The following is a 26,161-nucleotide window of genomic DNA, read 5'->3' as shown; positions in this document are numbered from 1 at the left end:
TCAGCTTGGTTTTCCAAATTTTCTTCTATTATATGTACCTACCATCAGCATACTGTCAAAAACAAATGCCTTTCTGATCTGAAAACTCTATGCAGAGAAGAGAACCTCATCCATCTCAGCTTACTACCTTCCACTCAAATTCTCAATTAAATGGGAAAAACTGCAGTACTCTGTGCCAGTAATGAGATTCTATATGATTTTCCCTGTGATATAAGCAAATTATTAATTCACATAATGAAACCCACAGACATTTTAAAAATATAATGAAGAGGGCAACACAAATGTCATCCAAAAAGCTGTTCGGACACCAATGTTCATTTTAAAATCTTAACACACTCTAAATTAGTACATCTAAATTAGTAGCCTTAAGGATCAGAGACATTATTAACAGATGAGTCAAAAGGGAGAAGATGATATTTCATAGAAATTTTGGGCCCAGGATTTAATATTTTCATCACCATTGTTTATATATGATATTAATATGGAACAAGTGATTAAGAGAATGGAAAAAAGGATAAGGGTGGAAAATCTAGAACTAATCATGAAAAATATAATCCTCCAGCACAAAAAAAAAAACCCTCAGACCCATGAACCTATAGCACAAGTGCTGAAGGAGGCTACTCCCCTTTCTCTCTCCACGCACACCTGAAGATGTTTCTCAATTTCCTGGCACCTCCACCTAGCAGCCCATGGGAGCACTTCCTCCCTCCCCTGTCTAGGGTAAAGGGTGACAGGGGCTCACGTGGCATGAGAGTTGCAGTTTGGCCACTCAGTCTCTAAAAGGCTCACTATCACTGCCTTAGACCATCTGAGGTATCATAATTTGAACTGTACTTAAGACTAAATAGTGTAGAATATCTTTAAATAAATAGAACCAGGAATGGTGGTATATACCTATAATTACCTAATAATGAAGCTGAAGGTGACAGATTTCTTGGGATATAAGGAGCTCTGAGCTATGGGGACTATGATGACCAAATGTCCACATGAAGTCTGGTACCAATATCCTGTGAAGATTAAGTTAATTCTCCCCTGCCCATTTTTATATTTAATCACTAAAAATGTATACATCTGACTTACACTTGAGTGGGAGAGGTCTGTGACCCATGAGCAATGTGGGTGATGAATCTAAATCAACTGACTGCCCTTTGGACAGTCCTAAGCAAAGCTTTAGCTGTAATTGGTACGCATAAAATGGAAGAAAGTCACAGAAAGAGACGAAAAGGAATGATCTTTTAAAATGCCAAGAACTTCCAGTGAAGAGTCTTTTTTAATCTTTTCATCTTCAACTTGACTTTGGAGGAGCTCTGACTGTGTATCTTGAACTGCTTCTACTTTCCTTAAAACTACCACATGGGGTGAGTGAAAAAGGCAAGGGACTAGACTCAGGAGAGACCTACCCTCTTGAGAGAGGCTTCCTGCATCCCAAGGTCCTTGGCTCAAGGCTGAGGCCCCTCTGGCTAAGAGCTAATTAGCCCTACCTGGGTTGAGCCAGGGGTCAAAGCAAAATATTTGCTGTGTAGGCTACATATCTTACCCTATCCTCTCTCTGATTTTCTTACTTTCACTCTTTCCATATTTTGTAAATAAATTGTTAAAATAAACTTCTTTGGAATATGACTAAACTCCTGGCAACCCTATTCTTAAATAATCCAGTTCAACCTTTTATACTAACCCCCTTACATTCTGGCCCTTTACAATCCTAAACTACTATGAGTAAGGGGACCATCAGGTTACCTAAGAAAGAGCAAATTCACTCAAATAAAAAACAAAGCAGGCCAAATGATTGGTAGTGGAATTAGGCTGTAAGTCTAAACAGCCCCTGTACTTTCAGCCTAGGTAAAATAGGGAAAAAGAAATAAAGGAAGAAGGTTAGGAAGGAAGAAAGAATGAGTGAATGAGAGAAAAAGAGAGAAGGAGGGAGGGAGGAGAAGAAAGAAAGATAGGGAGGGTGGGAGGAAGAGAGAGAGGGAGGGGAGAGGAGAAAGAAAAGGGGGGAGAGGGAGGGAATAGTGTAAAATAAAACGTGTTTGCATGCTTACCAACCTGCCCCACTTGGCAGTTAAACACTTCATTCTACAAGTGAAACTTATAAATAATCTTAGGTATTACAAGTATAGGGTATCAGAGAAGATTACATTATAGCCCTAGGGATGACAGACTTTGGAGAACAATAAAGTTATGACTTTCAGTGATCACAAAAACCTCTTTATATGGCCAGAAGAGCTCCCAAATCTACTCATCTCTGGTCATTGCCCCTAAAAATGGCAGAAGCACAAAAAGTAGAGTCAAAAAAATCAGGATGATGAAGAAGAAGCAAAACAGAATTTAGTGGTGGCCTTGGACTAAATTAAGAGAACAGATAAAGTGCCTAAATTATCTAGTATTTCAGTACACAACTACCTTCCCAATTTTCCTGAAGGGAAATCCAAACTTGCTATATTACTATTATGTGTTCAAGTGTTTCCTGGAAAATCATGTAATCAGAGAGATTTTGAATAATTACTTAATTTTCAGGTGTTTATTAAAACTGAAAAAACTTACAGTCTCAAAGCATCTTCTTCAGAATAGAATCCTGTGATGACATAACCTTTTAGACTGTTTCCTGCTTCAATAAAATTTTCTTTTTCTAGAAACATAGAAAAATATGCAATTATCACATTATTAATTTGATAAATTAATTTATAAATATTTGTATTTCTTTTCATTAAAATAAGAGAAATTGAGACACATTTGAATGCCAATAATCTAAAGATTGTTTTAACAGTACGTTTTTAATACTATATCAACATAGCCAGGTCTAATGATCTTTTGTACCAAAAAAAAAATTTGATCTTAATATTTTTTTTCCTTCACTCTCTTCTACCTGTTTCCTCCTGTCAGTTGCCACTCCCCATCCTGTCATAATGCTCATGTGGGACCCCACATTGACACCTTTGTGCATTGATCTTTCTTTATGAGCTGTAATCTCAGATTCAAATCCTTCTCTCAGATTATGTTAGTTGGTCAGCCCCAAAAGAGTAAAGAAGAAATAAATAATTATTTTATCCTTGATGTGAGGAAAATTTTACTTTAGAGATTGCAAAAAAATGTCATATTATAAAATAACTTTGTATCTTAGTATTAAAATAGGTATTATTTTAAAAGTTTTTTAAAATAGCTATTAAAATCACCACTGCATCTCCCCACCCCTACCCCCCCCATCATCTCCCTGTTAAATGGTTATTAGTTTTAGCTTTTTCCTTTAAGATACTTGCAATATTTGCCTTCTCAAACCCTAGCCAACTATAGGTCAGAAATCTTGAGTTCAAGAAATCTGGTAACTTGTTCAACTGATGCTTCTTTTACTTACATATAACAATCTGAAATGTATTCAGATAGACATATACATGATGTTAGTTTAAATATTTCCCTTTCTAATGGCATTTGTATTTTATTAATACAAAAGAGCATTACTCTAAAGGAAGGAAGCCCTAACTAGAAAATTTCAGGTTAGCAGGCAGTATTTAGGGAGAAGTCTTCTTATCACCACATAACTTCTTCTTTTATTCGGGTCTTAAGAGTAAGAATGATTTATTCTAAATTAATTAATTAAATAAAAAAAACTTTAAGACAAAAAAAGAGTAAGGCTAATTCTAAATTTCAAAATGGTAACCTACCTATCATATGATTCTTATTCTCTTGGAATTATTTAAACCAAGTCCTAAGCATAACTTGTTGAAATGGATACTACCAATTTACACAACTTAAAAGTTTCTGAAACACCAATCAAATAATTTTATCATTAAACAGGTAAGTAAGAACAGATATCAGTTGCAGATTTGTTCTAGTATCACTGTCATTCAGGCACATGACTTTTAGATTAGGGTACTTTTTATGTTAGCTTTTAAACAGAGCAGATGATAAAAATATTCCACTAAAGTTAATACTATAAATTTCAAAAATCTTTCTTTGATAACATTTCTGAGGTTCTACATTTTTATTTCTTTACTTTGCAATTTAAAAACCTATTTGTTTTTATGGAACGAGAAAGCTAAAGTATGACAATGAATTGACTTAAAACTCTAATAAATTAGTAATTTTTCTTCTTAGGATAACAGTGTCTCTGCAAACTCTGCCAGATCATATGCAAAGCTAGAAAAAACTTCAAATGTGTCCATTAGCTGAAGCCCAAAATGATATTAACAGGTACTTGAATTCAGGGTTTCAGAATTCAAGCATTGCAGGTATTTTAGAGGAAGAAATGCCTGGAGGTAAAAAGCCACTTAACATGGGGGAGAGGGGAAGAAGGTAAGAGAAAAGTAAAAATTTTTCAGGAAAAATAATCTTAAGTCACTCCAATTACTCAATTCCTTCAGTAATTGGAGGAATTTATGGCATTCTCTATAATGATAAGATGGGTTATATAAAGACAAAGATGTGTAAGTTTAAATGAAGCAAAAAGACAGAAATGAAAAATACAATTGCTTCTCTGCAAAATATTACATTATTATTTTAAAAACTTGTTAAAAGCATACTTTTTAAAAGGGCATTAAAATCTAGCATAGATAAAATTAAATTGTTTTATGTAGTATTTGTCTTAGTTGAAACATATTTTAATAAATTTACTAGATTAAAGAGAACAATATTAATGCTTATTAAAAATCTTGAAACAGCAAAAATTGACAATATTTTACAAAAATATTTTCTAAATTTCATGGGGAAATGTTTCAATTTTAGAGTGAAAAGATATTCTAAAAATGATAATGGCCAACATTTATATAACACTTTAAGGTTTGCAAAGAACTTTACAAGTATTATTTCATTAATAGTAATAATAAATACTAAACAATGAGCTTTCAAAAATACTTTTAATTACCAAGTTCTTAAATATTTACCTTTTGTCATGTTTGAGCTAAATATTCCAAGAATTGACACACTAGAATAGGATGTTAATTCTTTATGTAATTCCCCATTTAAGTATTCTTCTGCTTCTTTAATACTCATTATCTTCAATGGACATGAAATTCTGTTTCTGAATGATACATACAACCATATTCTAAATTATTTTAAAGTAATAATTCAGGATATTAAAATAAGCAAATTAAAAATTTTATTTATACAACTAAGCATTACTATTGTGAAAGTCAGCCAGTTTTAATATATCAACTCCTTTAAAATGACCATAAAGTGATGAAATGTGAGAAAGATCTTCATTTAATCTTCTCTGTTCTGTTCAATTATTCTACCTGATGATTTTCTCTACTCCCTCGAAATTGAAAATTTAAAAATTCTTAGTCAATTGGCTCATAATCAGAAGTTCTATCTGCCTAAAACTTCTGTTGTTTCTTTAGGATTTTACACCATTCCAATAATGAAGTGTGTATACTTACAATCTTATGAATTTTAGAAGATACTCAGTTTCTAGCATGCCAGTATAAATTACTGGTTTCTCTCCCTCCTTATATATCTTTATAACAGGATATTCAATGATGTTTTGTTTTGTACAGACATTAGACCAATCTCCACAGTTGACTCTAGTAAATAAAATATTGGATGTTCCTAGATGGAAGAAAAATAATAATGTTTTTCTAGCTATTAAAGGCAAAAAAGGCTACTTAAAATATTTTGGATAACATAGTATGTACTTTATTAAATGTTATATTTTTGGGATGCAATTTGAATTCTGATTTTAAAGAGTTTTGAGCACCAAGGAAATAAATAATATAACAAAATATGGTAATTGCTTAATTCAGTAAATGGAAAGAAATTAAATTTGTTCTTGACTAAATATTCCTTATCAAACTTGCCAAAGCTCTAGATTGTATTAGCCTAAAAACTACTTATTAATGGATCTATTAAGGGTCAAATTAATGTTAGGTGTAGGAGTCAATAATCTGTATCTTAAGACTTAATTTTCACTCAGAAATTTATTTTTTGGGGATAGGGTATCACTATCTCACCTAGGATAGAAGTATAGTGGCCACTCTTAGGCCATATCCCATTTTACCAATTAGTAAAGAAGTTCTAACCTGCTCCCTTTATGATCTAAGGTGGTTTACCTCTTTTTCAGACATCCTTTTGGCTCCTGCTCCCAAGGGTTCAAGTGTAGACACCTGATATATTTAGTTCATTGAAGCTCAGAATTCCTAAACTCAAGTGATGCACCAAACACTGCCTCACAGGCAGCAAAGATTATGGAAACTCACCACAAAGAACCTCAAGAATTAATTTTTTTTCTCAAATATCAGTCAGTGACATCTTATATAAAGATTAAATGAAAGAACTTCCAAGTCATATGACAAACAAGATGATGGAATAGAAAATTTCCTCAGTATTCACTAATTCTCAATAAAACAAAATTTAAAAACCTAACATTAAAAAAAAGTGGAACTCTGCAACATATGTGGAATCCATAGGATGTATGAAGACAAAGGATAAAAGTAAACCTCTATATGGTAAAAAAACAAAAGAAAATGTTCATCTTTAAAGTGCTTACTCATCACTCCCACCCTTCCCCATAACATTACACTGATGACTTTAGGGAGCAAAAACAAATTTGTGGGGTAACTAAAATGGCACAGTCTAAGATTGTCAGGTCTGGAGGTGGGAAAACATGGCTTAAAATCTGACCTCAGACACTTCCCAGCTATATGATCCTGGGCAAATCACTTAATCCCAATTGCTTAGCCTCTACCATTCTTCTACTTTAGCATCCATACTTAGTATCAATTTTAAGACAAACACTGTCAATAAAATAAAATAAATAAATAAGTTTGTGCCAAGAGTCCATATTAGGACCTTCTTCTATTTCAGAGATATATCACAGGTAAGCATAACCCACTCTCTAACTGTCCCTAAACCCTTGATCTGATTTGGCCCAAGCAACTGGGAAAGAGGAGAGGCAATATGTGCTGCCTTTTTCTTGAGATGAACCATAGCTTAAGGGACACCAGCCTCAAGTTTAAAGAGATCCAATTTAGGATACCTCCCTCACTCACATCTAAACCTGGAACAAGAAGCAGATGCTAATTCAGTCACCAAAAAAGGAAAGGGCAAAAGTCAAAGGAGGAGCTAGGGAAGGAGACCAGTATGATTGGAAGCCCTAGGCAGAAAGGAAAGGCAATTAAAACCCAGATAAGGCCAGTTTCACTACCAAAGAAGCTAATGGCAGGCACAAAGGCTAGTGAGGCCCAAATCCACAAAAATGGAAGAGGGTCAAAGCAGCTTTGTTTTATAAGTTTAGTGGTATAAGGAAAATGGGTAAGTAAAAAAGCAAGAAATGGGGAAATATAAGAAGAAAAAAGAAACATCTGAAATGCTAAGGATTTCAAGAGGAAAAAAAATGCAATAAAAACCCACAGTACAAGCAGATGAATCAACAGAGAAGATCCTAAAATCAGAAGAAAGAATGAATACTAAACTCTCAAAGAAATTACATAGCTTTCAAAAAAATATTACAAGACAAAGAAAAGTAAACCAACGAAACACAGAAATGTAGGGAATCTCAGGTAAGCATGGAACAACAAGAATTTCAAGAATGGCTCAAGAGAAATGAAATCCATAAGAAGAAATGACAAATCAATATTAACCAGAATTTAGAGCTTTCCAGGCAAAAAATTTTAAAGTGAAGTAGCATACCAAAAAAACTTCATCAAGGAAAGTTTGTCTAGAGACATGAAGATAGATTGATGGATTTGGAATACAAAAATACAGAAGTGGAGGAAATTCTAGCAGAAGAGAAACAAAAGTCAACCAGGAAAGAAAGAAAGAAAGAAAGAAAGAAAGAAAGAAAGAAAGAAAGAAAGAAAGAAAGAAAGAAAGAAAGAAAGAAAGAAAGAAAGAAAGAAAGAAAGAAAGAAAGAAAGAAAGAAAGAAAGAAAGAAAGAAAGAAAGAAAGAAAGAAAGAAAGAAAGAAAGAAAGAAAGAAAGAAAGAAGGAAAGAAGGAAAGAAGGAAAGAAGGAAAGAAGGAAAGAAGGAAAGAAAGAAAGAAGGAAAGAAGGAAAGAAAGAAGGAAAGAAGGAAAGGAGGAAGGAAGAGAAGAAATGAAAGAGAGAAAGGAGAAGAGAGGGAGAAACGTAGGGAAGGAAGGAACGAAGGGATGAATCAATAAGCAAAGGAACAAAGGAATGAAGGAATTTAAAACCCTCAAAGGAAGGAAGAGATGGCAATAGGATTGTATCAAAGTATAAGTATTGATTTAAAAGGGGAAGTTTTTTTTAGTCTTTTTTAAAAAAGCTATTCTAGAGGCAAATCTGAAGGAAAATATAGCTTTAAAAAGAAATTAAATAAAAATACAATAAAATAAAGAGCACTGCAGAATAGATAAGAAAATAGATAAGAATAATAAAATAGATAAGAAAATCCCACTATCTGTTCCTTACATGTCTGAAAAATTAAGATAGATAGATAGATAGATATCCAATAAAAATGAGGGCTAAAACAAAATTTACTACATATCAAGTGAATAAAAAAAATTTTTTAAGGTAAAATTTGCTATCTTACTATCAGACAAAACAAAATTATATTGTTTAAATTATTGTTCTATATTATGTTTATTTTTTTCAAAGAATTATCATGTAATTTATTTTTTAATTTGCAATGGTATTAAAAAAATCAATTCATGATGTTCCAGGTCATGTCATTAAAATTTTGTCCAGGGACACAGCATAAGTATGTATATATTAAGTAAGCTATATCACATGCCAAGAGCACAGTAATTTAGTTGGAAATCTGTTAATAGTAGGATTTATGCTCAAAATTTATAGTTAAAGAGTGGCCACTTTATATTGTGATGAACAAACCAAACATTAACAATTTAGACTATTAACTCAAGGCCCTATAAATATCTTTAATATTAGAAAATAAAACTTGGGAAAGTTCCTTATTACAAAGGACAACATTTATATCCTATGGTAAATGTTAAGCTCATTTAAATTTATTTTAAATTAAATTTAAATTAAATTAAATTAAATACACTGATGTATTTCATAACTACCAGTGATTATGAAACAGTAGGATACCCTTTTAAGTCTCTGGGGGGAAAATGAATGTATTTATTATTGAATATCTGACGTAATCCACAAAACAAAAGTCTGTGGATTAATATTTGGCAGTTGGGTAAACACAACGTCATTTTCAAATGTTTGTAACAATCTTTACTCAAACCAACATTAATTGCCATGTAAATTCTATAAAAAGGCACAAAGTTAAAAGGATAAAAATAATGGAAATTCATAGCTACATGATAAATCCACTTATCTCTCAAATAATTTACCAAATAAAAAAAATAACCTAAAAATTCCTGTGACCCCTGTTAACTATGATGTAGGAAACTTTCTGTATTCTTATGGGGGGAAAGGGAAGATTCTTTTTAGCCACTAGAAATAAGTGAGCAAGAAACAAATTAATGTTATAATATAAATTAAGTTCATACAGAAAACAGACAAGTTGGGAACAAAGCTTCAAAAAATACATTCAATAAAAATTAGTTGATGATGCTATAAAAGCAACTAATATATGGTACTAATTATACCTTTTGCTTCATCCAACCTTAAGTGACGTTTATTAACAAAACAGCTCTACACAAAGCTAGACCTGCTTGATGACATCTCTTTCAAAGCTTTCCTAAGATGGAACCCTCAGAAGTATAAAATAAATATAGTAATAATGCTATTTCACTGAGGTTTCACTTTTATTGTAACTAATAAAATCACAGAATGTGATAAGTTAGAAAGAACCTAAAGACTGGTCCTACATTCCTTTTACAGTGGATGAAACTGAGGAACTGAGAGATTAATTTATTAAAGTGTTATAGTAGTAGTAGTAGTCTCTCAGTAACCGAGGATGACGATTGTCTTTGTGCGCTTTCATCTGTGATGTAGATGAGTGTGTACAAAAACACTTGTGCATGAAGGAGATTTAAGTGGAAAAGCCGATGCACAGAGACAGTCCCACTCTCTCGGCTTTGGAAGCCTGGGTCCAGTGGCAGGAAAAGTCGTTACACCTGGAGACTTCCTCAGCTGCATTGGATGGCTGTGTTGTCTTTTGTGCTCCAACACGCCCTGAGCACTCCACGGTGCTTTGCTGCGTCGCCCTCTCAGCCGTTGAACCTTCTTATTGGTTTCTTCCGTCTGTTCGGCCGAAGCAGTCTTCACATGCTGGGTGAGCAAAGCCCTAGTTCACCAGGGGTCCATGACGACCTGATGGCTACCCTCACAAGGTTTAGCCGGCCTGTCGAAGCTGTTACCCGGGGTGTGGCCACTGCCCCATGCTAGCAGCTACTAGGAGCCACAAGTGAGAGCTGGGGGTCAGGTGGGGGTCAGAGGTTGGAGAGCTGCCCTAGGAGGGCACGACAAGCCCTCCATACCAGAGATTATTAAAGTTACAAAGCTAATAATGGCAGAGCCATTCCAGGTCAAATTCCAGGTCCATTCCAAGCTATCCTTCAAGGAGGGAATTGTAATGAGTAATACAGACATATGATATAATGTGAACTCCTCAGGCAATGACCATGCTGAGGGACGCTACAACTTTTAAAACATCTTCCAAACTTTGTTTCTAATAAGTGTAGGCAAAGTTTACACAGTGATAAAATGCTTTCTAGTTTGTTTCTAGCAATACCTGCAAAAAACTGATTTGGGGGCCCAAAATGAAACAGAAGGAAGAATCTGAAATTTCAGAAAGCTGAAGTGAAATAATTGACCAATTAGGCACTGCATGTGATTTGTAAATACCTTTATCCTGAAATCATCTCATTGTTACCAATTGGAGGTGAGAGTAGGGATGGAGGGGAGTGCATTATGCTTAAACTAGTCTAAAAATAAAACCTCAACAACTTTCTTTCTAACCCAAAACTTACCTTTCTGCACAAAAAGTTGCTCTATGTTATGTTTAAAGGAATAAATAGAACAACAATCCAATATGAATGTTAAACTTAAGTGCTCCTGTAACAGTCATTCTTCGACCCCACAATCTAAAGGTCAGAAATATTATATTTTCATTCCCTCCCTCCAGGGTTGTCTAGATCATAGGTTCTGGGGGGTGAGGTATTTATCTCTGCCCCAACCAAATATGTTCCCCTAAATGGGCCCTAAATACTTGTTTCATTTAATCAGTTAAAAATCAAATTTGCTTTAACAAAGATTTTATTTATATAAACATTTCCCCCTAACATCTCAAGGGAATAATAGTCTTCATCCCCCACAAGTTAGTATCTAGGGAGGGAAAGGTGATAAGGTTCATAACTTAGTTCATTTGCTATATAGCATCAATTTCTAAGTTTAATATTTCCCTTCTGTTTAATTCTCCCCCTCTCCCACTCCCTATCCCAGATCAATATCTCAGTATTCTGGCTTCTCAAGGCTTTGTTCTGGACTGATCTGGGGATTTCAAGATCCTCAGAGCTCCAAATTGCCCTTGAGAATGGTTGGATCAATTCACAACTCCACCAGCAATGAATTAATGTCCCTACTTTGCCACATCCCCTCCAGAATTCATTACTTTCATTTGTTGTCATGTTAGCCAATCTGCTAGGTGTGAGGTGATACCTCAACAGTTGTTTTGATTTGCATCTCTCTGATTATAAGAGATTTTGAACACTTTTTCATGTGCTTATTAGTAGGTTAGATTTCTTTGACTAAAAATTGTTTATTCATGTCCCTTGGCCATAATGACTTGATTTTTTGTACAATTGATTTAACTCTTTGTAAATTTGAGTAATTAGACCTTTGTTAGAGGTTTTTGTTATGAAGATTGTTTCCCAATTTGTTACCTACCTTCTAATTTTGGTTACATTGGTTTGGTTTATACAAAACCTTTTTAATTTGATGTAATCAAAATTATTGATTTTACATTTTGTGACTTTTTCTAAGTCTTCCTTGGTTTTAAAATTTTTTCTTTCCCAAAGGTCTGACATGTATACTAATCTGTGTTGACATAATTTACTTATAGTATCCTTCTTTTTGTTCAAGTTATTCACCCATTCTGAGTTTATCTTGGTGTAGGGTGTGAGGTGTTGATCCAAGCCTAATCTCTCCCACACTGCCTTCCAATTTTCCCAGCAGTTTTTATCAAATGGTGGATTTTTGTCCTAAAAGCTGGGAATTCTGGGTTTGTCATAGACTGTCTTGCTGAGGTCACTTACCCCAAGTCTATTCCACTGATCCTCCTTTCTGTCTCTTAGCCAGTACCATATTGTTTTGATGACTGCTGCTTTATAGTATAGTTTGAGATCTGGTACTACAAGGCCAACTTCCTTCACATTTTTTTTTCATTATTTCCCTGGATATCCTTGATCTTTTGGTCTTCCAAATGAACTTTGATATGTTTTTTTCTAATTCAGTAAAAAATGGTTTTTGGAAGGTCAATGGATATGGCACTAAATAAGTAAATAAGTTTGGGTATGATGGTCATTTTTATTATGTTTGCCCGACCTACCCATGAGCAGTTAATGTTTTTCCAATTGTTTAGATCTACTTTTAATTGTGTGGAAAGTGTTTTCTAGTTGTGTTCATATAGTTCCTGTGTTTGTCTCAGCACATAGATTCTTAAGTATTTTATATTGTCTAGGGTGATTTTAAATGGAATTTCTCTTTCTAATTCTTGCTGCTGAGATGTGTTGGAGATATATAGAAATGCTGATGATTTATGTGGGTTTATTTTGTATCCTGCAACTTTGCTAAAGTTGTTGATTATTTCCACTAGCTTTTTGGTTGATTCTCTAGGATTCTTTAAGTAGACCATCATATCATCTGCAAAGAGTGATAGCTTGGTCTCTTCGTTGCCAATTTTAATACCTTCAATTTCTTTTTCTTCTCTAATTGCTACTGCTAGTGTTTCTAGTACAATGTTAAATAATATCAGTGATAACAGGCATCCTTGTTTCACTTCTGATCTTATTGGGAATGCATCTAGTTTATCCCCATATTAGATGATGTTGGCTGCTGGTTTTAGATAGATACTGTTTATTATTTTTAGGAAAGACCTTTCTATTCCTATACTTTCTGGTTTTAATAGGAATAAGTGTTGCATTTTGTCAAAGGCTTTTTCTGCAGCTATTGATATAATCATGTGGTTTTTGTTGGTTTGCTTGTTGATATGTTCAATTATGTGGATGGTTTTCCTGATATTGAATCATCCTTGCATTCCTGGTATAAATCTCACCTGATCATAGTGAATAACCCTCCTGATCACTTGCTGGAGTCTTTTTGCTAGTATCCTATTTAAGATTTTTGCATCTATGGTCATTAAGGGGATTGATCTATAGTTTTCTTTCTCTGTTTTTGACCTGTCTGGCTTTGCAATCAGTACCATATTTGTGTCATAAAGGGAATTTGGTAGAACTCCCTCTTTACTTATTCTGTCAAAAAGTTTTTATAGTATCGGGAATAGCTGTTCTTTGAATGTTTGATAGAAGTCACTTATGAATCCATCTGGCCCTGGGGATTTTTTCTTAGGGAGTTTTTTGATGGCTTCTTCAATTTCTTTTTCTGATATGCGATTATTTAAGAATTCTATTTCTTCTTCTGTTAATCTAGGCAATTTATATTTTTGTAAATATTCATCCATATCACCTAGATTGGCATATTTATTGCCATTAATTGAGCAAAATAGTTTTTAATGATTGCATTAATTTCCTCTTCATTGGAGGTGAGGTCTACCTTTTCATCTAGGATACTGTTAATTTGGTTTTCTTCTTTCCTTTTTTTTAATTAGATTGACCAGTATTTTGTCTATTTTGTTTTTTCCAAAATACCAGTTTCTAGTCTTATTTATTAGTTCAAGAGTTCTTTCACTTTTGATTTTATTAATTTCTCTCTCAATTTTTAGGATCTATAATTTAGTTTTCTTCTGGGGATTTTCAATATGTTCACTTTCAAGTTTTTTGATTTGCATGTCCAATTCATTGACCTCTGCCCTCCCTAATTTGTTAATATATGAACTCAAGGATATAAATTTTCCCCTGAGTACTACTTTGGCTGCATCCCTTAGAGTTTGAAAGGATGTCTCACCATTGTCATTTTCTTCAATGAAATTATTGTTTCTATGATTTGTTCTCTAACTAACTGATTTTGGAGTATCATATTTATTTTCCAATTGACTTTTAATTTTGCTCTCCATGTACCCTTACTGAACATTATTTTCATTGCCTTATGATCTGAAAAGGTTCCATTTATTATTTCTGCTTTTCGGCATTTGTATGCCATGTTTTTATGTCCTAGTACATGGTCAATCTTTGTGAATGTACCAGGTGCTGCTGAAAAGATGGTGTATTCCTTTTTGTCCCTATTTTTCTCCATATATCTATTATCTCTAATTTTTCTAAGATTTCATGCACATCTTTTACCTCTTATTATTTATTTTTTGACTTGATTTATCTAAATTTGATAGTGGTAGGTTCAGGTCTCCCACTAGTATAGTTTCACTATCTATTTCCTCTTGCAATTCCACTAGTTTCTCCTTTAGAAATTTGCATGCTATACCACATACATGTTGATTACTGATATTTCCTCAGTCTATACTCCCTTTTATCAGGATGTATTTACTTTCCCTATCCCTTTTAATCAGATCTATTTTTACTTTGGCTTTGTCAGATATCATGATTGCAACTCCTGCCTTCTTTCTATCAGTTGAGGCCCAAAAGGTTTTGCTACAACCTTTAATTGTAACCTTGTGAGTATCTACCCACCTCAGGTATGTTTCTTGTAGACAACATATGGTAGGATTTGGGATTCTAATCCACTCTCCTATTTGTTTTCATTTGATGGGTGAGTTCATCCCATTCACATTCAAAGTAATGATTGTCATTTGTGTATTCCCCAGCATTTTGATATCCTCTCCTAGTTCTGTCCTTTCTTCTTTTGCTAGGTCCTTTTAAACAAGTGGTTTACTTCTAATCAGTCCCCCTAATCCCCTCCTTTGATATGCTTCCCTTTCTGGCCCCTCCCTTTTTGTTCCCTTCTTGTTTTTTTAGGGTCTAAGTTCCCTCCCACCTCTCTTTCCCTCACTTTTTGTACTTCCTCTCCCTAGCCCCCCTTAGTTTTCCCTTCTCACTTTCCTTGTAGTATAAGATAGAATTCAGGACCCTAATGGATCTAGATGCTCTTCCCTCTCAGAATTGATTCCACTGAGTGTAAGGTTTTAGTATTTCCTATCAGCTCTCTCTTCCTCTCCTTCTTATAAGAGTATTCTCCCCCTCCCCTTCCTATGGGTATCTTTGTGTGATAAAGATTATCCTATTTGTTTTAGTTCTTCAAGTATCTCTTGGTACCATTTTCGATTCCCCCCCTCCCTTTTTCTTTTTTGTATATCATCTTATAGCACTTATTACCCCAATCTCTTCCTGTGAATGATTTCTAATTACTACAATAGCGAATATAACTTTTGAGAGTTACAAATAACATTTTCCCCATATATTAATATATATAATTTGATCTAATTGTAGCCCTTAAAGAAGAGAGTTTAAATTTTAAAAAAAAGCATTTGTCTCCTTTTCCCTCTCTTTCATATTTACTTTTTCATGTTTCTCTTGATCTTTGTGTTTGGGTATCAAACTTTCCACTTAGTTCTGGTCTTTTCTTTACAAATACTTAGAAATCTTCTATTTTGTTGAATGCCCATACTTTCCCCTGGAAGAATATAGTCAGTTTTGATGGATAGGTAATTCTTGGTTGAAGACACAGTTCTCTTGACTTTCTGAATATCATGGTCCAGGCCTTGCAGTTCTTTAGTGTGGAAGCTACCAGGTCTTGTGTGATCATGACTGGTGCTCCTTGGTATCTGAATTTTTTTCTTTTTGGCTTCTTGTAGAATTTTCTCCTTAGCTTGAAAGCTCTTGAATTTGGCAATTATGTTCCTGGGAATTGTCTTTTGAGGATTTAGTGTAGAGGGTGTTCTATGAATTCTTTCAATGTTTATTTTGCTCCCTAGTTCAAGAACATCAGGGCAGTTTTCTTGGATGATTTCTTGTAGTATGATGTCAAGATTTCTGTTTATTTCTGGCTTTTCAGGTAAACCAATGATTCTCAAATTGTCTCGTCGTGGTTTGTTTTCCTGATCTGTCATCTTCTCAGTGAGATATTTTATGTTTTCTTCTATTTTGTCAGTCTTTTGACTTTGCTTCATTAATTCTTACAGTTTTGCAAGATCACTGTCTTCCACTTGCCTAATTCTGGTCTTTAAGGACTGATTTTCTGCTATAATCTTTTGATTTTCCTTTTTGGTTTGGTCAATCCTGCTTTTTGTGGCTTCCAGCTATTTCTCCAATTGGGAGTTCTTGTCCTTTAAACTGCTATTTTCTGTTTGAATTATTTCCCACTTTTCTTGCCAGAAGGCTTCCATCTTTTTGATAAGCTCCAATTTAAATTCTTCAAGATCTTGTGGACAATTTCCATTTGGGGGGGGGGTTGGGTTTATTTGAATTTCCTCCTGTATTTCCTCTGTAGCCTGGGTTTTTCCTACATAAAAATTTTCCAGGGTCAACCCCTTCTTCCTGTTTTTCTTGGAGGGAGGTTGTTGCTCCTGGGCATAATTTGCAATTACCTCAGAGATTTTTCCTTCCCTTTTAAGTCAGAAATCTGAGTGAGATGGGCAGGCTTTCTGTGTATGAAGCTAAGGAGCAAGGATTTTGCCTGAGATAAGCTCTCGAATCTCTGCAGCTTCTGCTGTTTGCTGCCCTTCTCTGAGCTATTTTCCTGTGAGCGCCCACGGTTTGCACTCTTCAGCCTGCTAAGGTTTCAGGTGTAGCTGCTCTCAAGGGTAGGTCTTTGGTGGTCTTAGTCAGCTCCCAAGGACCTAGAGGTGCCCCTTACTCACTCTGGAAGTGCCCCTCACTCATTGATTCTGGCACACGCTGGTTTGGTTGTCTCTGGCTCCGTAAGTGGGGTGGTTGAGGGTAGATCAGCTTGCGGTTTTGGTGGGAGCTTTTTCATCCTCTTATAGTGTGGAAATGCCCAAATCCCATGTACTTTCAATGCTGTTCCCCACTGTAGAGACCCTTCGTTCTTATGAATTTGTTTTTTTTTTGGTCTTTTGAGGTAGTCTATATCAGTGGGTGCTGAAGAGAGGACAAGTCTTACGTCTAGACTTCCGCCATGTTTACCTGGAAGCCCAGATTGTAACTGCTCAAGCATTCTTAACTCAGTTCCCTTCATCTGTAAAAAGATCTGTGGTAAGAAATGGCAAACCATTCCAGTACCATTGTCAAGCAAACCCCAAATGGGGTCATGAACAGTCATTATGAACAGACAATACTGAAAAGATGGAACAACAGCAAAAGTGAAAACAACATTGGCTAGCTATCATAGTCTCTTTGTAATGACAATAACACTCATTTAATATTTGTATCAGATAAGACTAATATGATGAAGGTCAAATGAACTCCTGATCTGGGCATTAGCTATTTCAAATATTATCTGGCTATTTTATCTTGTGATGATTACCTCATAATGTTAGTCGGTCAGATGACCTGTTTGATTATCAATCTTCTTTCCCCCTCTTCTTGTAACCTCAATAAAAATCAATATGTCAGGCTTAGAGGATGCTCTTTACCATCAGAGCTAACTCCCTGCCAGGCTTACACTATGCTGAAGTACTCTGTGTCTTTGCTTCTATTTTCTTGTCTTATGTTCTCCCTTCCTTAAACTTTAACCCTTCAACTCACTTAGTAGTTTTGGGGAAAGGACTCTATTAGTTTAGGGGATCAAGAAAATCTCATGTAGAAAGTAATACATGAGCTCCACTTTGAAGGCAAAGCTTTGTAAGGTGAAGGTGAGGAAGGAGTACATTCTAAGAGGTCAGCCATTGCAAAGACACCAAAATGAGGCATTCCTGTGTGAAGAGCAGAGAAACAAGTTTGGCTGGATTGCAAAGTTCAGGATAACTAGGAATAGTAACTAAAAAGATTAGGTCTTGTAGGACTTTAAAAGATAAACAAAAGAGTGGATATTTGATCCTGGAGACTTTGGGGAGTCACCGGGATTGTTCAAGTAGGAAAGGGACACAGTCAGATCTATGCTTAAGTAAAATCACTTTAGCAGTAGTGTGAAATGGATTTGACAGATTGGTCTGATGAGCCCTTGAGGTAGGGAGTACAGTTAGTAATATGTTACAAAAAAATCCAGGTGAGGGGTAAGGGAAACCTGAATTAAGATGATAGTTACTAGTAAAGAGAAAGGGTCCAATTCAAAAGATGGAGTGGACTGCATATATATGAAGTGAAGGAGAATAAAGAGTTACAGATAACACTGACGTCACAAACCTGGAAGACTGGAAAGACAGTGAAACTATCTACAGAAATAGGAAGCTTAAAAGATGGAACAACTTTTTGGAGGGAGTGGGGGAAGTAGTAGGCTATGTTTTGCACATGCTAATTTTGAGACATTTCTGAGACTGCCAGAAATATCTAAATACAATTTAACAGACCAAGTGATAATATGAAACTGAAGCTAATTGGAGAGACTATATATAGTTTTATACACATATATAATTGGAGAGACTATATATAGAGAGAGAGATCTGTGAGTCATCTGCAAAAAGATAACAGTTATAAGAGTATAAAGGAAGAAGAGAAGGAAGCCTTAGGAAAAAAAGCTATAGCATACCCATGCCTAGAAAAATTTAGAGATTTAGTTTACCTGTTAAAATGTATACTTAAAATAATAACAGTAGATATAAATACAGGACTTTAATTTTTGCAAAGTGATTTACATATATTCTCTTGTCTGATTCTAACAACAACTTTGTTAGCTAACTCGACTTTGCAGACAAGGATGCCAGACCAAAAGCCCTTGTAGCCTGAACCCCTTGTTCCTTGAGTCTGAAGAAGGAACAAAGCACAGAAACCAATAGGGCTGTTGCCAAACACGTTGCCCTTCTTTATCATAAGGCCCAGGAAAGTAAGGTCCCAATCAACTGGTTTTTCTCTGTCTACAGTAGTTAGGTAGCACATTTGATATTATTATGGTTAGCAAACTCTAATTCTCCTCTTCTAATCCCTATTACTCAGAGTTGGGGTAAAAACTGCCAACAAAACTCCTCTCCTAACACCTACGCCTCAAAATGGCTTCTCCTATTACCAGTCTCCACACTCTTGTCCTCATTATACTCATATCTTACTCTTTCCTCTCAGAGGGCTCGCTAGAATCCTTGCTCTATCATTACCAAATGTCCCCTTCACCTCAGCTCTCTTCCTTTCATGATCCAATTTGCTAAAGTCCACTGGGAGTGCAAAGAAAGGAAAAAATGGAGTCCCTGCTTTCAAGAAACTCAAATTCTAATAGGAGAGACAACATACAAATACAGATACAAATGTATCTTCAAAATGTATATGGTGAGTATTATTTCAAACAGGGGCTAACTTGGAACTATCATAACAAAACCAAAGGGGTTTAAAAAACTCAAAAATTTCAATATCTATACTAACCACTTCAAAAGTCTGTTGGAAACAGGCAGTTCTGACAACACCAGAGAAAAAAACTGCAAGAATAAATCAAGTAGGGATTCAAGAGAGCAGAGCTTAAGTTAACTTAAGGAGACCTAAATGCCAAAGTGGTACTTTTGTTACCGTAATAGTAAAAAATAGAACTTACCTGGTACAGTGTAATCAATCTGACCCTTTAACAATTTATTATCTTATAAGTTGTTGCTTTTTTAATAATAAAGACATGCTTACTAATCATACTATTACTAATAGTTATTTATAGCAATAATTCTTTTTTTTTAAGCCCTTACCTTCCATCTTAGAACCAATACTGTATATTGGTTCCAAGAGTGTTAAGGGCTAGGCAATGGGGCTAAAATGACTTGCCTGTGTCTGAATCTAGGACCTCCCATCTCTAGGCCTGGCTCTCAATCCACTGAGTCACCCAGTTGCCCCCAGCAATAATTCTTAATATACAGATTTATTATATTATTGTTGTCATTTGTATACAATATTATTTGTATACAATAATAACAACAATATAAAAAAGTATTCCTTGTTTCTTAAGGAGTTCAACCCTTTGGGAGACAACCCAACTTATATCTTTTTTTAATCAATTTCTTTCACTTATAGATTGTCATTTGATTATGATTTGAGACATTTATTATAAAAGTACAAAAGACAAAGAGCCTGACTATTAAAAAAATTCCAGTTTGTGAAGCAATATAACCATGGACATATTGATTATAGGACTCTCTGATCATTCAAATAGTAGTTGACAAACACACTGAGATACCTACTTTTTAGCAAGCCAAGCTTACAGACTAAAATGATTTTTTTTAATAAACCCTTACCTTTTTGTCTTAGAATCAAAACTGTGTATTGGTTCCAAGGCAGAAGAGTGGTAAGGGTTAGGCAATGGGGGTTAAATGACTTGTCCAGGATCACACAGCTAGGACGTGTCTGAGGTCAGATTTGAACCTAGGACCTCTAATCTTTAGGCCTGGCTCTCAATCTGCTGAGCCACCCAGCTGCCCCCTAAAATGATTTTTTATGTGTCTTTTTAAAAGATTTTTACTACCATCAATTTAGGTATGGGGATACAAACAGTATATTTAGATCTAGCTCAGGCTTTCTGTCAAACTACATAGACATATTAGAAATTATTATACCTCAGTACTATACCTTTTAATTTAATTGCCACATCAATATAGGATTGCAAAAATGCCAGGGACACTGCTTCCCCTGCATGTGAAAAAAAAAGTATGTATACATATAATAAAGATACATATGATATTTGAACAGTTACTGCATTGTTTATAATTAGATTCTTAAAGGTATACTGGGTTTTTATTATGAGATATTTGTGCATTTTTAGAACAAGTGTAAGTATTGTGTTATCCAAATTGTTAATTTTAAATAGTATAAATGAGTGTAAAAATTCTAATACTTATTGGAAAATGCTAATAAAGACAAATAAATATTGAGTATCTTAACTATAACAAATTGTCCTTGATAAAAAGAAAATAAAAATTTTAATACATAAAAATTATTTAAATATGGGGAAATTAAAAAATAAAAAGTAATAATTAATTAAAATTTGCAGTAAAATTTTTATTTTGAAGGGAATGTACTTACAATTAGCATAAAACAATACTATGCTACTTGAAGTGCTCTTTATTGTGCTGTTAAATGTTTCCTCGGTTAGTTCTATTATTAGTTCCAAAGGTAATTTCCTCTTCCTGTCTCTGTAAACTGTTTCAACCACTTGATCATCTTGAACATCTATGTTTTAAAAGAATTACATAGTATGTGGAAATAAAAAAGATCAAAAGTTAGTCTTAAAAGAAAATATATAAAAGCTTAATATAATAAAAAATATTGATGTAAGATGAAAGGTGAGATTATTTAGACACCCTTTCAAAGGGTCTAGTTCCTTAATTTACATGAATCTATCCATGACTCAAAAATTGAGATTAGATTGCAGGGTAATATATGGAATCCAAAAACAATGCTTTAATGTTTACATTAAATTATTTACAATGCTACTTTGTTGTTAATTAAGCTATATTAACCTACAATTCAGAGAAGGTCTACTGAATTGCACAAATACTCATTTACCAAGTGGACTTGCAATCTCATCAGTGTGGTTGTTCTGTGCATCAATCCTGATGGCAACCTGATATACCTGCATATTCTGTGTAACTACTGTCCAAGTCTTCCCATGAATTCACTAAAGGCAAATCATCCTATGTGCTAGGGGACTTCCCCATTTTCTCCTGATATTACGAGGATATCAATAGATATAGGGGGCCATCTATCAGTTATCATTTGCTCAGACAATAAATGCAACCCTTCTCCCTTTTTACCCCTACATTTCTTTGATAACATCATTTCTACTGTGAATCTTAAAAATTCTCAGACTTGTGAATGTTAAAAATTCTCAGACTCTACCTTAGAACATTTGGTTAAGACCATTCCCCATTTTAAACAATGAAGGTACTTGATCAGGAATGTGAGAACTCTAACATTACTCCACCCATACTTAAGCATACTTTAGGGGAAGATAAAGTTGTAAACTCTTTATTGAACAATGAAAAGTACTTAACCCATACTTAAAAAGTAAAGCTAAAAAAATCTTAAGCTGGGTCTATTTTTAGATCTAATACAAAAAGGTGCTAAGTACCTATGAAGGTCAGGCAACTTGCAAATTTGCAAGGGACAAGCTTAACAAAAGAGGTGTGAAGTTTTAGTCTACTCAGGTGTGAATTACTCAAAAGTTTAGTCTACTCAGGTGTGAATTAAGAATGGTCAGTCCTGTGAAAATGTCTACTGTGATTAGTAGATGTGAAAACTTAGGGGAGGTGACATAGGAGAAATTTATCTTTAAAAGGAGGCCAGAAGGCCTCTGAAGGGGGAGAATTCAGCCTTGGAAGCTGAAGTAGAGCTCAGGAGCTGAACTGGTGGGTCTCTCTGAACACTAGAATCTTGCTTTGGACAAATCTTGTGGTGAGTGGATTAAAGACTGACTGATCTCTCTCTTAAGGCTTAAGCCTAGGCTGGCCTAGCTTTTTCTCATTATTTCCTCTTACTCTCTCTCTCCCTTTCATTAATTCTTTGATTTGTATTAATTAAAATCTCCATAAAACCCAGCTGACTTGGGTTTATTTAATATCTGGGAATTTTCCCATGGCGACCACTATAGTTTTTATTTGAAACCATATTTCCACAGTCACAGTTTAAGGCAAACACTCTTTTATCTGTAACAGTTTGTGCCAACCACTCTTTTATATGTAACACTACAAACTTTTCATTATCATTCCTATTAATAATGAATTGTAGTCTACTCATGTCCACTATATGACTCTCCACTGCCTTCTGGATAATCCTCAATTTAACTTCTTTGGAAACTACAGTTTTCCATGGCTCCATTCATGAGCTCCAGGAATCCACAAAGCCTAAGGGGCTAGATTACATGTGGCTAGGATTTTTCCCCCTTTAAATGATGGGAAAACTGCTTCAGGGAAGCCTGGACCAATCAAATTTCAGAAACAGCTTGGTCCTAGACCTAATTCACATTTGCTAGGTGGTGGATAAGCTATATCAGGAAAATTGCAGTCAATCACATGAGCCATTCAGGTGAAGCAAATTTTGTTTTATTTTAAGTAAAACTTTCTCATGTGGTGGGAAGGAGGAAAGAAGCTGTGTCAGGAAAATACTGATCTTTTCACATCTTCATATTCAAAAAAGGATGAGTTGCCAATTAGATCAATTAGAAGTGTATCAAACAGCAGCAAAATTAAGACTATCTACTTTTTATGCTTAACCTCACAGATTTAGTGACTACCAGAATAAAGGAGTGGAGGTTTGGGACATGATTTCCCAAAAGGCAAAGGAGCAAGGATTACAAACAAGAATAATCAGACCAGAGAGGAATAAAAAGGTTAGTGGTGGAAAGGGGAGTAAAATAAGGGAGGGGGAAGGGAGGAGTGATTAAAAGCAAAATACTGGTATGGAGGGAAACAGTAAAAGGAGAAAAGGCAGAATTAAAAAAAAGGAAATCAAGATGGAGGGGAATACATGGATCAGGGGTCCCCAAACTTTTTACACAGGGGCCCAGTTCACTGTCTCTCAGACTGTTGGAGTGCTGGACTATAAAGACCTAACCCTAACCCTAACCCTAACCAGGCAGAAGTATACAAAGTGTGGAATCCTCTCCCCCAGATCACCACTCACCATGCTGACGTCTTCCATTGTGCAGCCACATAATCCTTTGCACAACTTTAAGGCATCACACAAAGTATTATGTCACCAGTACTGTACATGAGCGACACTGCGATTTGAGGTGCCACCACATACAGTGCTCCTCTCAATGACCACCAATGAAAGAGGTGCCCCTTCAGGAAGTGCGGTGGGAGCTGGATACATGGCCTCAGGGGGCCACATGTGGCCTGTGGGCCATAGTTTGGGGACCCCAACATAGATGGTAATCATAATTGTGAATGTGAATGGGATGAATTCACCCATAAAATGGAAGTGAATAGCAGTGTGGATTAAAAACCAAAATCCTACCATATTCTATTTATAAGAAACACATTTGAGGTAGATAGACATACACAGAGTAAAGGCAAGAGGCTGGAGCAGAATCTGTTGGACTTCAACTGAGAATGATTACTCACTATGATTAAGTGAGATGTGTGAATTTTAGATTTACTACCCCCTGCTTAGCCTTTAGAAATTCTAGCAACCAGGGAATGTATACACCCCTACTTAAAGATTAACTGTGAGGAGGATGGCCTATGACCAACATGTGCTAGCAAGTGACAAATAAGAAACAACTGACAGACCCCCTGGGCTGTCCTAAGTCAAGCTTAAGCTACCATTGGTACATGTGAGATGCAGGAAGTGATGTAAAGAACGGTCTATATATTTTGCATCACTTCCTCTCTCCAGTCTCTCTCACAGAGATGTTGGGCTCTTTCACATTGGGAGCTTGTGGTGGTGTTCTTAGCGTGCTTGGTGAATGGTTTAGGCTGATTCCTTTTTTCTTTTACCTCCTAAAATGCTATCCTCCTAGGAGGGCCCCTCATCTTGGAGGAGGCCTCGTAGCTGTAAGCCAAGTCAGATTGAGAAGGTCCCTTGGCCTAAGCCTCTGAACTACTATCTGGCTTGCCAGAGCAGTCCAATTCATTTCTCTCTCTCTTCTTCTTCTTAATTTCTTCCTACTGATTAAATTAAACCACCATAAAAATCCCAAACTCACTTGAGTATTTTATTGGGATTGAATTTTAATCCCTGGCAACCACTAATATCATATATTCAGTCAATAACCCCAAATTTTACCCTTAACAGATATATACCAGGAATGAAAGACTGGTTTAATATTGGGAAAACCACCAACATATTTGACCATATCAATAATCAAACCAACAGAAATCACATGATTATCACAATAGATGCAGAAAAACCTTTATCAAAATAGACCAGTTCCTATTGAAAAAATTAGAAAGCACAGGAATAAAAGGGCCTTTCCTCAAAATAATAAGCAGTATCTATTTAAAAACATCAGCAAAAATGATCTGCAATGGGGACAAGTTAGAAGCCTTCCCAATAAGATCAGAAATGAAGCAAGGTTGCTCATTATCACCACTATTATTTAATGCAGTACTAGGAATGCTAGCAATAGCAATTAGAGAAGAAAAAAGAAATTGAAGGAATTAAAGTAGGCAATGAGAAAACTAAACTATCACTCTTTATGGATGATATACTTAGACAATCCTAGAAAATCAACTAAAAAGCTAGTGGAAATAATAACTTTAGCAAAATTGCAGGATACAAAATAAACCCACATAAATCGTCAGCATTTCTATATATTTCCAACAAAAATCAAGAGTAAGAGAAAGTCCACTTAAAATCATGCTAGATAATATAAAATATTATATGAACATAATTATAAGACACTTTTTACACAAATAATACCAGATCTAAACAACTGGAAAAACATTAATTGCTCATGGGTAGGTCAATCTAATATAAAAATGACAAATTTACTTATTCAGTGCCACACCTATCAAACTACCAAAAAACCAATTTTATAGAACTAGGAAAAAATAACAACAAAATTCATATGGAAGAGCAAAAGACCAAAAATATCAAGGGAACTATGAAAAACAAAAATGTGAAGGATGGGGGCTTAGCAGTACCAGATCTTAAACTGCACTATGAAGAACTGATCATCAAAACAATCGGGTACTGCTAAGAGATAGAAGGGTGGATTAATAGAATAGACCAGGAGTATATAATGTCAACAATTTAGTGTTTGATAAACCCAAAAATCACAACATTGGGGATAAGAACTCACTATTTGACAAAAATTGCTGGGAAAACTGGAAAACAGTATGGTAAAAATTAGGTTTAGATCAACATCTCACATCCTATACTAATATAAGTTCAAAATGGGTATATGTCTTAAACACAAAAAGTGATATTATGAATAAATTAGGTAAAGATAAAATAGTCTATCTGTCAGATATATGAAGAAGGGAAGAATTTAAGACCAAGCAAGAGATAGAGAAAATTACAAGATGTCAAATGAATAATTTTTATTGTATTAAATTTAAAAGTTTTTGTACAAACAAAACCAATGCAACCACAATTAGAGGGGAAGTAACAAACTGGGGGAAAAATCTTTTAACAAATTTCTCTAATAAAGGTCCAATTTCCCAAATATGTGAAGAAATAAGTCAAATTTATAAGAAACC

The 26,161-nt window shown here is 34.8% G+C and overlaps 1 protein-coding gene across 6 annotated transcripts in view; it reads right to left on the bottom strand.

Moving 5' to 3' along the window:
• The window catches only part of TXNDC16 (thioredoxin domain containing 16), a 148,131-nt gene that overhangs the window by 15,693 nt on the left and 106,277 nt on the right, over window positions 1–26,161 (bottom strand). For 5 of the 6 annotated variants that reach the window (XR_008915039.1, XM_016426324.2, XM_056811095.1 and 2 more), the window contains 5 exons: window positions 21,039–21,185; window positions 20,586–20,645; window positions 5,373–5,541; window positions 4,878–5,014; window positions 2,545–2,629 (listed from right to left, as the gene is read on the bottom strand). Coding sequence is in view for 5 of the 6 variants with exons in the window: in XM_016426324.2 (XP_016281810.2) it covers window positions 2,545–2,629; window positions 4,878–5,014; window positions 5,373–5,541; window positions 20,586–20,645; window positions 21,039–21,185 (598 nt within the window). In the remaining variant the exon portion in view is untranslated. The remainder of the gene's footprint in view (window positions 1–2,544; window positions 2,630–4,877; window positions 5,015–5,372; window positions 5,542–20,585; window positions 20,646–21,038; window positions 21,186–26,161) is intronic. The other variant, XM_056811096.1, reaches the window with a different exon arrangement.

This window comes from Monodelphis domestica, chromosome 1 (assembly GCF_027887165.1).
Source record: "Monodelphis domestica isolate mMonDom1 chromosome 1, mMonDom1.pri, whole genome shotgun sequence".
Lineage (NCBI taxonomy): Eukaryota > Metazoa > Chordata > Mammalia > Didelphimorphia > Didelphidae > Monodelphis > Monodelphis domestica.
This window is presented reverse-complemented; position numbering and strand designations above follow the sequence as displayed.